At 38.9% G+C, this 16,321-nt stretch overlaps 2 protein-coding genes across 2 annotated transcripts; both read right to left on the bottom strand.

Moving 5' to 3' along the window:
• Positions 1–1,804: 1,804 nt before the first annotated feature.
• Positions 1,805–6,003, bottom strand: LOC104448078 (2,3-bisphosphoglycerate-dependent phosphoglycerate mutase 2). The gene is made up of 9 exons (XM_010061863.3): positions 5,533–6,003; positions 4,574–4,842; positions 4,122–4,345; positions 3,790–3,908; positions 3,553–3,709; positions 3,363–3,464; positions 3,163–3,282; positions 2,190–2,279; positions 1,805–2,092 (listed from the first exon to the last, which is right to left on the bottom strand). The coding sequence occupies exons 2-8, from the start codon at positions 4,839–4,841 to the stop codon at positions 2,235–2,237; spliced, it is 1,035 nt and encodes a 344-aa protein (XP_010060165.2). The 5' UTR covers position 4,842; positions 5,533–6,003; the 3' UTR covers positions 1,805–2,092; positions 2,190–2,234.
• A 4,582-nt stretch (positions 6,004–10,585) lies between these two features.
• LOC104448077 (cucurbitadienol 11-hydroxylase) lies at positions 10,586–13,009 on the bottom strand. Its single transcript, XM_010061862.3, has 9 exons — positions 12,767–13,009; positions 12,334–12,661; positions 12,074–12,223; positions 11,737–11,985; positions 11,560–11,649; positions 11,404–11,482; positions 11,179–11,285; positions 10,880–11,007; positions 10,586–10,771 (listed from the first exon to the last, which is right to left on the bottom strand). The coding sequence occupies exons 1-9, from the start codon at positions 12,964–12,966 to the stop codon at positions 10,684–10,686; spliced, it is 1,419 nt and encodes a 472-aa protein (XP_010060164.2). The 5' UTR covers positions 12,967–13,009; the 3' UTR covers positions 10,586–10,683.
• Between the last annotated feature and the right edge of the window lie 3,312 nt (positions 13,010–16,321).

The raw sequence follows: 16,321 nt of genomic DNA, 5'->3' as shown, positions 1-16,321 counted from the left end.
TTAGTTATTAAATTACTTCAAAAATTAACTGTCACGTATAGTGATCTAATTAAGAGGGGGTTGAATTGGTTATTTCACGAAAATTGATAAATTTGTGCGGAATTAAACGGGATCATCTTGACATATGGAGGAACTACATGCATGGTGCTTCTATCAAGCAATTGAAATGACAAGTAAATGGATAGAGATAAGTGCACGCAAATTTATAGTGATTTGACTTTGAATAAGCTTACGTCCACTCTCTCGATTAATAGCCATTAATAAGGCTGAAATTCACTAATAGTTCTTAAGACGATACAAATGTAGCCTACGTCCACTCTCTCATAATAAGTGGGGTGTTCTTGTAATTCTTGTAACTCGCCTCCATATACTCTGGCTTGCACTAATCCCTTCAATAGCTTTGCCAATTTCCAAGTTGACAATTGAATGACTTTAAAATAATCAATGGGGCCATTGTAGATTTTAGTAAAATCGCTCGAGATTTGATTGCCCACACAATCACATCTCTTGGCAATCTTGCCGCTTCCAAAAATACAGTCTCCAAGTTAGGAAATAATCCTTATCCAACCGTAAAATGCATAATCAATTTAATTCTCTTCGGAATAAGTAAATCGTAATTTCAGATGTGTGATTAGCTATCAGATTCCTTTGAATGCATAATAATAGTGAAAGAAATATCTGGATCTTCATTATATGACTTGATTAGGAGCGATCTTCTCAATTTGATGTGGGCTGTAGCTTCCATCAACTTTCCTTGGTTCAGTCCAAGCATCTAATCATTAATTATTGTGTTTATCACAGTCCATTGATTTTTCCTGAGCACATGTGTGAATTAAACTTCGACAAAATTTGTTCACCTATTGATTTCTCCAAGTCCTCATAAACTTCTCGTTCTCTTTAACTTCTTCACCCTCAAGATCCTTTCAGTCTTTCAAGTCATTTCACTCAGCACTTAGGATGGTTTCAATGGTGTCGAGTCATCAGTTACAGTTACTTGAACACAAATACCATTCACATATATCAAACTACATATTGTAAGGGACAGTTTCGTCAGTATCAAAATCTTCGGAGGTTTCGTCAACATTAATTATATCTGTGTGAAATCATATCGGAAGCTCATTAATGAATTTCAGTGAATATAATGACAATTACCTTTTTGGTGTTATTTCCATAATATAGATAATACCATAGACTAAGTGTACCAATTTTATAATACTCAGCATTTCTCATTTTCAAAATACAGTTAATTTTTCCTTTTGGGCCAGAAAATACAGGGGAGGTTTATATAATTTGTGAGTGGGCTGTCAGATTAACCTCTCGGGCAATATACCAAGATTGATCTTAAATAGCCCAAAGGGGAGTTTCTACTGGGGAAGAGGTGGGTCCAGTAGCCCAACCCGAATTCCTTGAGAATCCGCTCCCTTTGATACCAGCGAGAGATGGCCCATGCCTAGACCAGGTATAGGACGTGGAAGTACCATATGCAGAAACGCGGCGACTCGTGATATTACCTGACCGCGATACAAACCGGTGCAGAAGGAAAGGAAAATTGCTTTGAGAGGTTGAGCTTAGTACCGGTCGGCCGATGAACCTAACCTTCAAGTGAGACGTGAGTTCATGAGTTCGTGTAAACATTTGTCTTCTAATCTTGATCAGAGAAGGCAATGGAAGCACCAAACCAAGTGAAAAAAGAAAGAACTTCCTAGTCTTGTAATTTCAACGGGGGTTCCATTGTAGCAGAGAAGGAAAACAACTGAAGCATCAAAGCAAGAGATTTTTCAAGTTGACATGCACAAGTAATCACTGCAAGAATAAAAATTATCCCAACTGCATAGAAAGTTTACTTCAATGTCCGATGATCACAGATTTTCATCTGTCATCGTTTTACACACGTATAAGTTATAACCTGACAAGTGACAATAGCACATGGATCAAAGGGGGATGGAAATGGGAAGAAAAGCCAAACTGGGTCCAAGGATACATAGGGATGGAAAAACCAAGTTTCCTAATCTACTACTCTGAAGTAATACTTCAACTGTCATTTGAAACTTTGCACAACGCTTTTCTTGTTTAAGCACTCCACTATTTGAGCCTGAAAAACAATGCGTAATACAGATAAGTCTCAGATAATTTATGTGCAACAGGAATCCATTGTCAACGAAGAATAGCTGCAGAGGATTTTGATGTACCAGAGACAAATTTGGTAGCCTGTATATGAAGGCGCCTTGAGTATGCTACTGGAACATCTCATCCAATTTCTGCCTGTACTTAGCCAAACTCTACACAGAATTCACATTTGCACAATTAGCATATTTCAACGAAATTGCAGCAACTAGCAGTTGATACTTGAATCTTTAAACATTCACAAGTTGGAAATAACTTTTGGACCACATGCTATGCAATAAAGAATTGGCCCTCCACCTCATGGGAGCTTATACCTTGTTGAACTAGACAAATTTGGAGGTGAATCGCATGCGTGTTGTTTTTCCTCAGCAAAAAAGAAATTGATAGGTTTATCAAGTATTTCTCTAGATATAGTAAATTAAGTTGCTCATTAGCCCTAGACAAAATTTTGAAATCATATAATTGATAGTGATTAACAAACATCAATAAGAACTCCTGCTATTGCAAATTTACAATGACCATCCACTTATTTTTGAGGTGAGTGAGAGAGTGAACTTCTAATGCGCATGACTTTGTGCCTCTTGATTTAAGATCCTTCTGGCAAGAGTTAAGCCCTTTTGCTATAAGTTTCTTCCAGGCAGACCTGTCCTTAGTAAGCCAATTAAATTCATTAGCTACTTTACTCCTGAGTGAAGTATTCAAATGTCTGCATGAATTTAAGCATTTACTAGATGGAAAGCATCATTTATAGTCTCACTAATCAATAGACAAGAACATGGAGTCAGCTAACTTCTATGCAAGAGAGCATCCTACTTGTTTTATAACTAATTTCACTCCCAGTCTACGAAGAATAGTGATGCTACATCAAATCTGAGTGCGTCTTTGATCTAGCGAACATGCATATGTATCATATGGTCAAACACTAGATGAATAAGTGGATTTGACAGTAATTTTTCTAATCAATCTACTTCTGGATCAACGTGTTCAGAAAAAATAGGTCCACAGTTGAAAGAATACCACATAAAGGAACAAGCATACCTTAGTATATGCATATACTCCAACATCCGTAGGTGCCGAGGGACTTCCTCTCCTAATGAATTTACCCTCTTTAAAAATGTATAGCATCGGTACACCTGTTGATAGTTCTAGACTTATAACCTGTTGATAAAACAAAGCCATTTTTTCAGTTACATAAGATCACAAAATCATAAAATCAGTGAGTAAGGTTGTTGTATCACCTCCTGGGAAGTTAATTTGTCAAGGTACATTATGATGGACCTCAAAGAATTCCCATGGGCAGCAATCATAACGTTCTTCCCAGCTAGAAGTTGAGGTTCTATCTGCAAAGTGGAACTTGCTGTAAGATACTACACCAAACAGATATATTTCACTGTCCCGAACAGGAAACAGAGGAAGGCAGTCAGATACCTTATCTCTAAAATAAGCAACAGCTCTTTCGGCACACATTTCCAGACTCTCCCCATTGGGAGGAGGAATGTCATAACTTCGACGCCACTCGTGAACTTGTTCCTTTCCGTATCTTTCTGCTGTTTCCTGCTTATTCAGACCTTGTAATTCGCCATACCTGAACAAAATATGTTGCACAAAGGTTAAGCCTATAATGGCAGAAGAAATTATTCATATGTGTAGGACCACCAATATTACATTCTTTCATTTAATTGCCAAGCTGTTATGACAGAAATGGATTGTTCCTTTGTGTCTTCACTGAAGATTTCGCTCCATAACCTAGCCTGCTCACTCCCGTCATGCAAGATGATTGGCACCTGTAGGCAGGTAAAGTACCAATTACTGATACGATTAAGTGTAATTGTAACAAATTTCTTCTAAATATGGGGAAACTGCTCTATCTGGATTCTGCAAGGATGCCTTGATCAGATAATGACATGCATTAATAAGCCACTTTAGCTTCATTGACTATATGCTCCTGATCTCCTTCTTTCTTTCTGCCACGTAAACAAATGACTTTGCTTAGTTACCTTTTTACAACGGTGCTGAGTCATGGCAAGCATCGCTGTCATCTGCGCACGAATCAGTGCCGACGTAAAAATCATGTCGACAGGTATGTTGCTAATTCTTTGTCCAGCATGAATTGCTTCCTCTATACCCTTATTGGTAAGTGGTACGTCTACACAACCTGTAAATAGGTTCTTTTCATTCCACAAAGACTCACCATGCCGAATCAATATAAGAGCTGCTTCACCTGCAATAGAAATCAAATTACTCATAAATAATGCTGCTGTTTGAATGTCATTTGAAGATACTAGATTTGCATGAAACAATGAACTACTTAAGTTTTTCCCTCCTGTTGTACAAAGAATCGAGAAGATACTATACAAGCTACACTATGAGTTTCTTCGAGTAGGACATGCAACTCGTCCACACCACACAGATTATTAGATCTACATTAGACTTAATGACAGGGTCGTACTTGATTTTTTCTTGGGCTCTGTGGAATCACTCTTTGAGGGAATTATAACTGGATCAAGCACCGGAGCTTGGCCTGAAACTCTAGCAGCAGAGGAGTTCCTTACGTCGGAAGCCCGAGTTCCTCGCATTGACTGACTAGCTTCAAAATTAAGAACTTTCTGAGAAAATCTGAATGAAACACTGCCCAATTCCTGATGGTTGGAAGATTTGTTGAGACAGCCATGAGGCTGAACAATTCCACTTGCTTGATTAAATACAGCAGCGGCCATTCTGAAAGTCAGAGAAAACCATCATGACATAAGTATACATAGGAGAATTATCTTTTACCATGCAAAATCATAAGCATTATGTTTTAAAAGAACCAAGTGTGGAACAAAATTGTCATGATTGTCGTTCTCTTTCTGTTTCTTAGACAGCACTAGTACAGAGTATGCTGCTGTTGAAGTATGATCACTCAAAAGAAAAGAAAAGAAAAGAAAAGAAAAGAAAAAAAACTTTAAAACAAGTGATCCTCAAAAGGGTATTTTCCTAATGAACAGAGATCAAAGTCGTCGCTCATACGCTGCGCAGTAATTTACACATGTAACAGAAACAACCCACACCCCACCCCACAAAACAAAAAAAAGAAATGGACAGCACAGACAACTTCCAAAGAAGCAATAAGTGAACCGGAAGGAGCTCCCTAATGGATGGGCATATCAAAACTATAGCCAAATACCCGGATCAATAGGCCATCAAGAAAAGATTCTGCCATATAACAGAACAAAGTGTCCAAGAATTTTCCCCATATTGAGCTTTCAGCTCCAGAACTCGAATCAGTGATGGCCCCAGAAAAGCCAGACGATTTCCGAGTAACTGAAAATGAAAATTCCCCACAACAAGCAAGCTACAAATGCACACAACGAATGCTTCAACAAGCTAAAAAATCTCTCCAACAAAACTGAGAAAATTCGATCTTACCCGGAACGAAGAGGAACGGAAAAGAACCCGAAAAAGCTCCGCGACCCCGGAACCGAAATGCGAGAAGAATCGAAGGGGAAGCGAAGGATCAGCTCGATTGGAATGGAATCGGCGCCAAGATCGCACCTTTCTTTTATAGGCCGAGCGGATATACCGAGGAGGACACAAAGAGGGTACAAATTCCCGCAGCTGGGCTCGAGTTTATTACGAGAAAAGGGGGGGACGGAGAAGGGGATGCAGATGGGTTAACTCAGAGCTAACTGTCCCAACTCTCTTTCCTCCAAATTGACGGCACGCGACAGGGGCAGAGGGCGCTCGTATTACATCATCTCCCGCACAAGAAATCGCTCCAGTTGCTTGTCTGTCGGGTGTTTTACGTCTCAGATGCGCAAAACCGAAACTGGGTATTGACAAAGTTTCTTCCTTGCTTCTGTTTTTGCAATGTGCTTCTCTCTCATAACAGTTGGCAAGCATGGCTTTTTATATAAAAGCGGAGACGAACGCTTTGCGGGCGGATCGTGCACTGCTTCCTCCTGCTTGAGCTCTCCCTTCGGGCGCCTACTGTTTCAGTCTTTGACATTTGGTTTGGCAACGACTGTTTTCTGTGGGGCCTGTTTGCATTTTATTGTGAAAAAATCAATAAATAGCTCATTTCACGAAAAGCTTGAGATTTTAAAAATGTTTTTCGAAAAATAATTGATTATATCCCTTAGAAATTTTAGTTAACGGAAAATATTTTTATTATCGATAAATATTCATAACTAACTATTTTCGTGGATGGTGAAAATATAATTCATTTAATTATTTTTGTAAGCGATATAATTCATTATTTTTGAAAATAATGTTCTATGCATCTTGAATTTTTTTGTGAAATAAATTCACTCTTAATTGTTTTACATTATAGTGAGTGATTTAAAAGAGGTGACGAAGCTAATTCAAGAAGTGAAAAGGAATGAGAAGAGATAATGAGAGTTTTTTTTTTCTTTGTACATAGTTTCAAAGAATTGGAAGTCAAATCTGAACAAAATGTGAAATTTATTATTTTACTTGTCTGGGAGGGGACAGAAAATGAAAATAAAATCAGAATTACATCCCTCATCTCCATTTTCTATATAAGGACAATGGATTGTAAATGACACCATTTTTAATTTTTTTTTCTCACCTAATATAAGGTGCAATGCAAATTTGTTCATAATTAATTTGGTATGCGTTTGGAACTTTCATTACATTCAAGCTTTCTCCTCTTCCGAACAGAGACTTAGAATGTAGAAAAGCAAATTATTATTCAATACGGATATTTAGACTTTCGAAATATTAATTAATTTTTCAATAAAAGGAGGTACAAACATGTTTGTGCATCTTTACCAAAAAAAAAAGAAAACATGTTTGTGCATTGATAAATTAGAAATAGCGAAAAAAAAGTGCAATAGTCGAAAAATGGAAATCGAAAGTGACTAATTTTTTATGATATGTACATTATCTAAGTTATATACTATGAAATTCAGCGGTGATAATTGTCAATAATTTCTTTATAACATAATTTATTTTTCTTGGCATGATCTTATCTAATCATTTAGATAATCAAACAAAATGTCTTTTCTCTTTGAACATGCGTCGCATCACCCATGCATGGTTTAGACTAATTGAGCCTTATGAAGCTTGAAAGGCCGTCTAATACATGGTTTAGACTTTACGTATGTACATTGCGACGACTTGACCTTAGCAATATAATGAGATGCAAAGAGACTTATCGTACGTCATGCTTTGATTTATTTATTCAGGAGACTTTGCTGATAAAAGAAAGTACACACACAACCATTTATGATGAGAATTTTTTTGAATCATATAATATCCAGCCTTCCTCCTAGAGCACCATAGTTCATAAATTGAGGATGTTCTTGTCAAAGGAATGTCTCCGCCCTTAAACATACCATCGACATGAATTATTTCTTCTTTTTTTCTTAGGCGCAAACAATAATATTCCTTAAGCACGGCAATGTAATATTCTTATTTACATCACGTGAACACAATCTTCATATAATAGATTGTAAACAAATTATGGTGTAATTAAACAAGAACATGATCAAGTTGAGATGTGTGAATTCATTTTATTTACTGAAGATCATTCGTCTTTTTATAGAGTAAACGGAGATTTAGGGCGCGTTTGGTTGTGTTTACATTTAAAATTGTTCCGGGGAACGAAATAGAAAAAGTATTTCTGTTCCTGGGAACAATTTTTGAACAAAATACGCGTTTGGTAAACTTGTTCGGGAATAAAAAATAAACAGAAATATGTTTGGTAAATTTGGATAATTTTTTTATTTCTTTTATTTTTTCTATTTTTTTCTTATTTTTCCTTTTTTTCTTTTTTTCTTTTTCATTTTTTTTTTTTTTCTTCTTTTGGCCGGTCGCCGGCCAAGGCCTTGGCCCGACGGGCCGGGCGAGGGCCGAGCTCGCCCCGGGGCCGGCGGGCGAGGCGCGCCTCGGGCCACCGCTGCGAGGCCGAGGCTCGCCGCCGCCGGGCGAGCTTCGGCCTCGCCGGCTGGCGAGCTCGAGGCCGGATCTGGGCGAGATCGAGCTCGCCTGTGCCGGCGCGAGGTCGGCCTCGCCTTGATCCGGCGAGGCCGAGCTCGCCCGGCGGCGGGCGGCGCGGCCTGTTGCCGGCCACCGCTGAGCGAGGCCGAGGCTCGCCGGCCGCCTGGCGAGCTCGAGCTCGCCCGGCCATGGCGAGGCCGACCCTCGCCCGGCTACGGCGAGCCTCGGCCTCGCCGGGGGATGCGAGCGTCGGCTCGCCGGGGCCGGCGAGCCTCGCCGTGGCCGGGCGAGGCCGCCCGGCCCTCGTCGGCCGGTCGCCGGCCATGGCCGAGGCCGGCGACCGGCCAAAAGAAAGAAGAACAAAAATAAGAGAAAAAGAAAAAAAAAAGTGTTTACATTTTGTGTTTGAAACAAGAAACACAAAATTTGTGTTTCTTGTTTTCTGCTCTTTTTTGTTCCTGGAACAAAAAGAACAAAAAGGAACAGAAACGCGTCCAAACGCTTTGCTTCCTTTTGTTCCCAGAACAAAAAAACAGAAAAATGTTTAAAAACACAAAAAAAAAACACAAACAAACGGGGCCTTAGTGACAACTTTATAGAGTGTATACGTATGTGCGTATATGAATAAAATGACGAGAAAAACAACTTTGCAAAAAGAGGCCTTCTCTTTTTCCTTCCTTTGCAATGGAATAAATTTTTTTCGGACCGGAGTTCAGCTGTGAGGACATGAAATTAGGACACGAGCTCTACTTGCCGCCAGCACGTCATGTCTATGTACAAATATAGGTGCACATGTAAACATAAAGATGGCGATTCTCAACAACCTTTCATGAAGTTAAAGAGACCAACCACACCCACGCCCTCACCTCCAAAGAATTAAAATTGAAATGAATTCCCACCAAACTAAGCAACCCTTCAAAGCCCCCATATTAGAATTCGACAAGACCTACCTCCGCCCTTTTTCTGTGGCCTCTAGGGTTTTTATTATTAATAGTCAGCCTGACATGTTCTTGGCTCAAGCAAGCTCTGAGAGACCAACAACCCCCGTATGCCTACCTAACACTTTCCTCGTCTGCCACGAGAAAGTCCGAGAAAGTTGCCCAAGCTCTTCGCAACAAGGCTGTGGGGGTTAAAAGTCATTAGTGCGGTGAATCTATGCGAAGAATATTCTTCCCAGATGTTCTCTCCCAACTTTTTTCTTGGAAAAGCAGGTCTTCTCCATGTTTTTTTGTCCGCTTCTATTCTAACTCCGATTTATCCGAGGCTCACTCGAACTTTCACCTGTCTTTTAACTCAAGTTCCTCGTGATGCATGGTGAGGAAAAGGCAAGATACTTCTGATGATAATGAGTTATCATGTGACCCGCCCAGTAGGATTTACTTTTGAGCTATACGAGCGCAAGCTTAAAAAGGAGTTTTGTGGAAATGGGGTAAGATGTAAGATTAAATTTGATCGGTGGCACAAGCATGGATGGTGCGGAGATTGATCTACTCGTAAAATTAGAAATCGTGGCTTGTAGAGCTAGTCTAGTTTGTAATGTTAATGAACTTAGGAACAAGTCCCACTTCAACATTGGCAAGTAAGAGAAAGATAAAGTGTTTTGTATGCATTACAATAAGCATTGTTTTAGTGTTTGGGCTCCTTAATGGACCTGAAAGCATTGAATGGACTATAATGCTGTTCCTCTTGATTAGACGGTTGGGAATCTTGGGCTTAAATTGAACTTATTTTCTGCAAGTGTTGAGTTTGAAATTAATTTCTGCATTTGATGAATTCGAAATTAGATAACATGAGACATCGTAACTGTTGGTTGCTTAACTGCAGATAACCATTGGGTGCCCGTCAAAGTGACATTCATTTATTATAAATTAGTCTTCCAACACCCTCGGGTGCCCCTTCAAAGTGACATTCATTTATTATAAACTAGTCTTCCAGCACGCAAGCCTGCGCGATCAGATAATTATGCAAATGGCTTCCATTTCTTTTGAATTTCTGGAGAGATGTTCAGATATGCTTGTGCCTGTGTACGCAGGTATGTATACAAACTTTGATTCATCCTGCACCTTCAATAAGCCATTCCGTCATGCATTCTAATTTTCTCCGTGAGAATCTCCAACTACCTCTTGGCTTAAGCACTTTCTCGATGATGACTTATAAACACTTCAGTTCCTTTAGCTACAGGTATCCATTGGTCGATGAAATCCTCTTGACTCAGACTTCAACTTCCTTTCATGTTTACTCCACTTAGCCTCTATCTATTTGAGACTCACGAATCGTGAATCACGATTGATGAATTTTTCGGACATTCCATCAATGGGTTTTGTGGGCCAATTGTATAGTTATAAATTTTATGATCGACGGGCTTCTTTAAGCATTTTATCGGGTGGACTTTATTGGTTGAGTGTGGTTGTATGGCTTGATTCGGGCCATTAGTTTCTTTTATGTGTAGGCCCAGATTAAGGGCTGTGTGTTGACATCACAAACATTTGGTCCAGAAACTTTTGAGCCCCTTGGGAAATTTGTCGAGAGATAAAACATTGAAACCATATCATTACAACCATATCATAACAGCCAACAAAGTTGTGATCTCGTGAGAGGGTGGAAGCAGTTTCCTTTCTATTTTTCCATGACCTTGATGTGCAAGCCTTCCCCGATATTTAGAATCGGATTTCTGCGAATTAGACCTCTCTTGACCTTTATAAATCTGATCAGATTCCAACAGAGAGAAAAATGTTAGGAACCGCATGGCTTTTGGCCATCGAGCCGATGATCTTTTTCAGGATGTTGGTGTCTGAAAACGGGAGACAAATACCTGTATTTCGTCACCAAGACGTGCAGGAAAGTTGCCAAGAAAACTCTCGTGTAGTCCGCACCAGCACATTGTTTCATTCCCGATCCAAAAGGCATGAAATTCTTGAGCAGAGCATCCGATTTGCAGTCCTGGATTTCGAAAGCCCTAAACAAGTCAGTTACAGGGCGGCATTTATAGGTATTCGATATCAACATCACTTGCGACCATAAAAGTTCCTATGCACGACTTGTTTAATCTTGTTCATTTGTCCCGAACTTTAGGTTCCCCATGTGTAAATCAAAATTCTTCTCAAATTCAACCTTCCAGCGCCATGGATTGAACGTCGTAGGATCTCTGTATGTCTCGGGATCAAAGTGAAAAGCGGTAGTGGATATCCAGACTCCCCAGCCTGCTGGAATCGTGAATCCTGCAAAGACATCTGACTGTCATCAATGCTGTAAATATGGTTCAGGGATCAAAGTGCTCATCGACGTTCTTGACTCAAACAGAAAACGCATGAATCGATTATCATAGAACTGGCCTACCGTTCCATTCTACATCCCTTTTTGTCCTCCTCAACATTCCTGGTGAGAGGCTTCCCAACCTTAGTGATTCATGTATTACCTGGTTTTTTCAATACCAACGTTAGAAAAAGACTTTTGACTGTGCGAAAAATTTGTCCAGTTGGTTAGATTGCATACATGAAGAGTGAAAGGCATTGACTTGTATTCTTTCCACGTGATCGAGGAGTCTGTTAATTCTCTTTGCTGTATTATGGCATCGTGCTCATCCTGGAAAAGACATGAGCAAAAACCCGCTTTAAAATGTTCAAAGAAATTCCATTATGTGCAATTTAGCATGTAGTTAGAAAAGCATACCGTGATTTCTTGCAATGCTTTAGGATTCTCTTCGAGGAACATTAGAGCTAATGTCAGTGCTGTCGAAAGAGAATCAAAGCTGACCCAAAGAAGCGTAAATATAAGCTGAACCATGGAATCCTCTGTCAGGAATTTCTCTTTGCCCATATCTGCCATGATGTGAGAAAGGTAGTCGTTGTAGGGGGTCTCTGGCGAAGAAAACCGCTCTTTTACGATCTCTCGAATGATTGACAACGCCTTTTTATGGTCCTGCGCAGATTTAAACTTGATACTAATTTTTTTTTTTTTTTTTGTATAGTATAAATCAAATTCTAACAAACATATCAGTTCACTTTACCTTCAAGCATTTGTAATGTAATGTACCCGGTATGTTAAAAGGAATTGACATAAGCCCCCGGATAAATGCAAAGAATAAATCAAAAAATTTCTCTGACGATTGTTTAGGACCATAACTTAGCAGTTGCTTTGCACCGAATCCAATTGCCATCTTGCAAGAACATCAAAAGCAAATGCGTGTTAGATTCTTCCATCACCCCTCTTAGAAAATAAGGGAAAAAGCGATTCAAGAGTGTTTTGATCCAAGGATTTGGTCTTTACGGTTCCAGTGGCATATTTTACGTCGATGGATTCTTGGCCTAACCAACTCTTTATGGTCACTCGAGACACTTCTTCCATCAAGGGAAGCAACTTCTCCCTGAGGCCCTCCACGCCGAAGTGCTTTAGAACCGTGCTTCGGATGTACTTGTGGACGTTCGGGATGTTGGTGCTGCCCTCGCTCTCTTGTGCGAAAATCTTTGCGAATGTGTCCAGAGACCATGAGTCAAACAGCCTGCCATCCTGCTGAACAACGAAATGGCGGAATCCTGGATCGGCCGACACTACAACTGCTCGACCCGCCACACTCGTCCGAAATGTCTTGCCGTACCTGCATCAAAAGAGCAAACCAGAGGGCATCTCTACTCATCGTCGAGAATTTCAAAATAAAGTCGGCATCTTGACTGTGAAATGGGGAATGAGATCTTGTGAGTACCTTTGTATTCTCTTCTTAAGGAATGGGTTGAGGTCCATCGAGTAGCTAGGAACCATCAACTGAAGGGTCTCACCGATGAGAGGAAGCCCCAAAGAACCGGGAGGAAGAACGCCGCCACACTTAGGGTTCTTCCACTTGTAAACCCAGTGAGCGAGCCATGCGATGGCCAGTCCCGACACGAACGTTCCGATAATCCACATCGCTTGTTTTTCTGAGAAGGCGAGGTGTTAATGGAGAGTAGAGGGCGATGACAATAACTGAGTTATTCTCTCCTCTTTATAGAAATCTCTCTCCTCTTTTTTCTACTGAGATATTTGGTGTACATGCTTTGCTCAAGTTGCGAAAGTCCTGCACGTGAAAGAAATTGAGGACTCCGCTGTGCGTCAGTCAAAGACGGCGTCTCATTTGTCTTATTTTTCAAAGGTGCAGCTTCCAGAAGTCCTGCAAGTGCACATGATGGAAATTGAGGACTCCGCTGCGCGTTAGTCAAAGATGTTGGAGAAAACTCCTTTGATGTTTTGAAGTTCACAAAACTTATCCAAAGTCTATCTAGAAAATTTCCAGACTTCTGTGTAAAAGTCTAAAGACTGTTAGATTTTAGTGTCAAAATTTGTTCGACATAAGTATTTTGTCAACTTTGATAAATTCCAGACTGAACGCAAGTGAAGAAAGAGACTTATCCAGACGCGAGATTATCTTTTTTACTTTAAGAGTTCGGTCCGTACATGTTATATATGGCATTATGGATGGAAATATCACCTACGTGATTGATTATCTTCATTGGAATCAATTTAAATATATCAAATCTTTTCGGATTGCAAGTAAATATGGAAAGAATCTACTTATGGAAATCAAGATCCTAATTGTATGGGCGAACATGATTGACGAGCTTTTATCACAATCTTCAAACGGCTCGAGATCTCTTTGATTGATTCTATCCAACGGGTTGATTGAAAGAATTCCTTTATATAGTGCTAAGAGTCGAGAAAGCATAAAGGAGTATTTAATGTGGACTCTTTAGTTGTTCGACAAAGTGTGTGAAAGAGAAATTTCAAAGTCTGAAGCTTTCTATTTTCTTGTTTCTCCAAATATTGAGCTCAAAGTTATACACAAAAGAGAGAGACTCATAGTGAGATTTTGTGAGAGAGCACTAGAGACTCTTCATTGTGAAGTCAAGATAGTAAGATTGTAAATTCTCTTTTGATTCTTAGTGGAATCCAATCATAAGGCTATCAGCGTGGGAGAGTAGACATAGGTTTGATCTAAGTTGAACCACTATAAATTATGTGTTCTTATTCTCTTTCCTAAACTCCTTTATTTTGTTCGTAGTTCTATTTAATTATTACAGTCTGAACTCGCTCAAAGTCTGTTGTTCTTCAAACTCAATTTTAGAAGCAAAATACTTCTACTATTCCTTGTGGAAAATTGTCTTTATACCTATTCACCCCCTTTAGGTGTTCATACTAGCACTTACAATTGGTGTCGGAGTGTGTGTGCTCAATTATTGAAGTGTTTTATTTCTAAGCTAAAGATCCTCTATGGCTAGTATTTTGGTTCCAAGATTGGTTGAAGGTTAAAGCAACATCAGACCTCCTTACTTTGATGGGAATGAGTACAATGTGTGGAAGAACAAGATGAAGACATTTCTAAGATCGAGAGATCCCCTGGAATGGGATGTTGTTGAAAAATGGATCAATCCTAAAGCAACATCAACCTTAGATAAAGGGAAAGAAGTTATTAATGCTGATGAGACAACACAAGCTGAAATTACCAAGAGACAAGCTCTTGACGCAAAAGCTATCTATTCTTTGTATTGTGCCTTATCTCCCACTAAATATAATCGAATTTCTTCTTGTGAAATAGTAGGGACATATTACATGTTACCTACGAAGGGACTGACCGTGTGAAGGAAACCAAAATTAACATTTTGCTTGGACAATATGAAGCCTTTAGAATGAAGCTTGGAGAATCTATAACTAATATGTTCAGTTGCTTTACAGAGATTATAAATGACCTGGCGTATCAAGGTCAACCAATCTCAAGACCAATGAAAGTCAATAAACTGCCGCGTGGGCTGGCGCATCAAGGTCAGCCAATCTCAAGACCAATGAAAGTCAATAAACATCAAGGTCAGCCAATCTCAAGACCAATGAAAGTCAATAAACTGCCGCGTGGGCTTTTGAAAGATTGGAATCATGTGAAGACTTTAATTAGAGAAACTCAGAGGATTATCTCTTTATCAGTTGATGAACTCATAGGCACGCTTCAGTCATACGAAGTAGAGCAAATAAATGATGAAGAAGATCCTAAAGATAAGAAGTCAATTGCTTTAAAGTCTAACATTGATTGTGATGATACAGATTCAGATGATGATATGGGCGATGAGGAGCTAGCGCTTATGATCAAGAAATTCAAAAAGCTGAATAAAAAGGGAAGAATATTCAATTGGAAGAAGCAAAGCATGCAAAATTTCTAGAAGAAATCGACATAAGACAATGAAACCAGCAAAGATGTGATATGCTTTGAATGCAAGAAAAATGGGCATATCAAGCTAAATTGTCCACTGTTGAAGAAGAAGAAAGGAAAAACTCAAAGTTGAAACTTGGAGTGACATAGAATGTGAGGAAAGCGAAGAAAAATATGTCAACATATGTCTGATGGCTTATTTTGACTCAGACTCAGAATCAGAAACAGACTCTGATTCAAATTCAGACAAAGAAATTGAGGTTAGTAATTTAAAAATTCATATCAAAGTCTCTAAATACATAGATGAATTTTGTTTTAGTCTCAAATTCTCTCTTAAAATGATTTCTGAACTAAAAAAGGGAGAATTCTAAGCTTAGGCAACATGAAGTTTCTTGGAAAGAAAAATTTGAAAGTCTGCAAACAAATTTTGATAATTTGAAAGAAAATTCTGATTCTCTTTCAAAAGAAAATACTATTTTGAAAAGAGATATTTCAAACATTATAAAAAGATTTTCAAAAGGATCGAAAAAACTAGAGAAAATTCTTTTAGTCCAAATACCTTATTTTAACAAATCTAGTTTAGGTATGACTTCAGAAATTGTTCCATTAATTGATTTTCCCAAAATAGAAGAAATAATTAAACAAAGACTTGCAAAGGCATTTTACAAAAATCATTTTCAAAATTTTTTTGTAAAAAACCTGTTGGCTGAAGTGTACTTAGATGTTCAAAGTGTAACAACTCAGAACATTTCGAGAAAGAATGTCCCAAGGTTTGGAGACCAATTAAGAAGGATTGGGCTAAGACTGTTTTTAATACTAACTCTCTTGGACCCAAGAAAATTTGGGTACCAAAGAAAATTTGATTTTTTCTTTTGATAACAGGTCACTATTAAAAGGAAGATCAAATAATATTTGGATAGTGGCTGTTTGAGGCATTTGACAGGAGACTCAAGCTACTTCATAAAGCTTGTTAGACTAAATGGTGGAAAAGTATTTTTTTGGAGGAAATAACAAAGGAAAAATAGTAGGATGTGGAATCGTGAAAATTGGAAACCTGACCATTAACAATGTTTCCTTGGTGGAATGTTT

Source organism: Eucalyptus grandis, chromosome 11, assembly GCF_016545825.1.
Source record: "Eucalyptus grandis isolate ANBG69807.140 chromosome 11, ASM1654582v1, whole genome shotgun sequence".
Lineage (NCBI taxonomy): Eukaryota > Viridiplantae > Streptophyta > Magnoliopsida > Myrtales > Myrtaceae > Eucalyptus > Eucalyptus grandis.
The sequence above is the reverse complement of the archived record's forward strand: the minus strand, read 5'-3'. Positions and strand labels throughout refer to the sequence as shown.

Coding starts and splice junctions, on each gene's coding strand:
- LOC104448078 (XM_010061863.3), bottom strand. CDS start 4,841: ATGGCCGCTGCTGTATTTAATCAAGCAAGTGGAATTGTTCAGCCTCAT. Junction 3,283..3,362: donor ACAAATTAACTTCCCAGGAG/GTGATACAACAA, acceptor TTTTATCAACAG/GTTATAAGTCTAGAACTATC. Junction 2,280..3,162: donor GAGTATATGCATATACTAAG/GTATGCTTGTTC, acceptor AATTCTGTGTAG/AGTTTGGCTAAGTACAGGCA.
- LOC104448077 (XM_010061862.3), bottom strand. CDS start 12,966: ATGTGGATTATCGGAACGTTCGTGTCGGGACTGGCCATCGCATGGCTC. Junction 12,224..12,333: donor TAAAATATGCCACTGGAACC/GTAAAGACCAAA, acceptor TGTTCTTGCAAG/ATGGCAATTGGATTCGGTGC. Junction 11,650..11,736: donor AAGCATTGCAAGAAATCACG/GTATGCTTTTCT, acceptor TGTCTTTTCCAG/GATGAGCACGATGCCATAAT.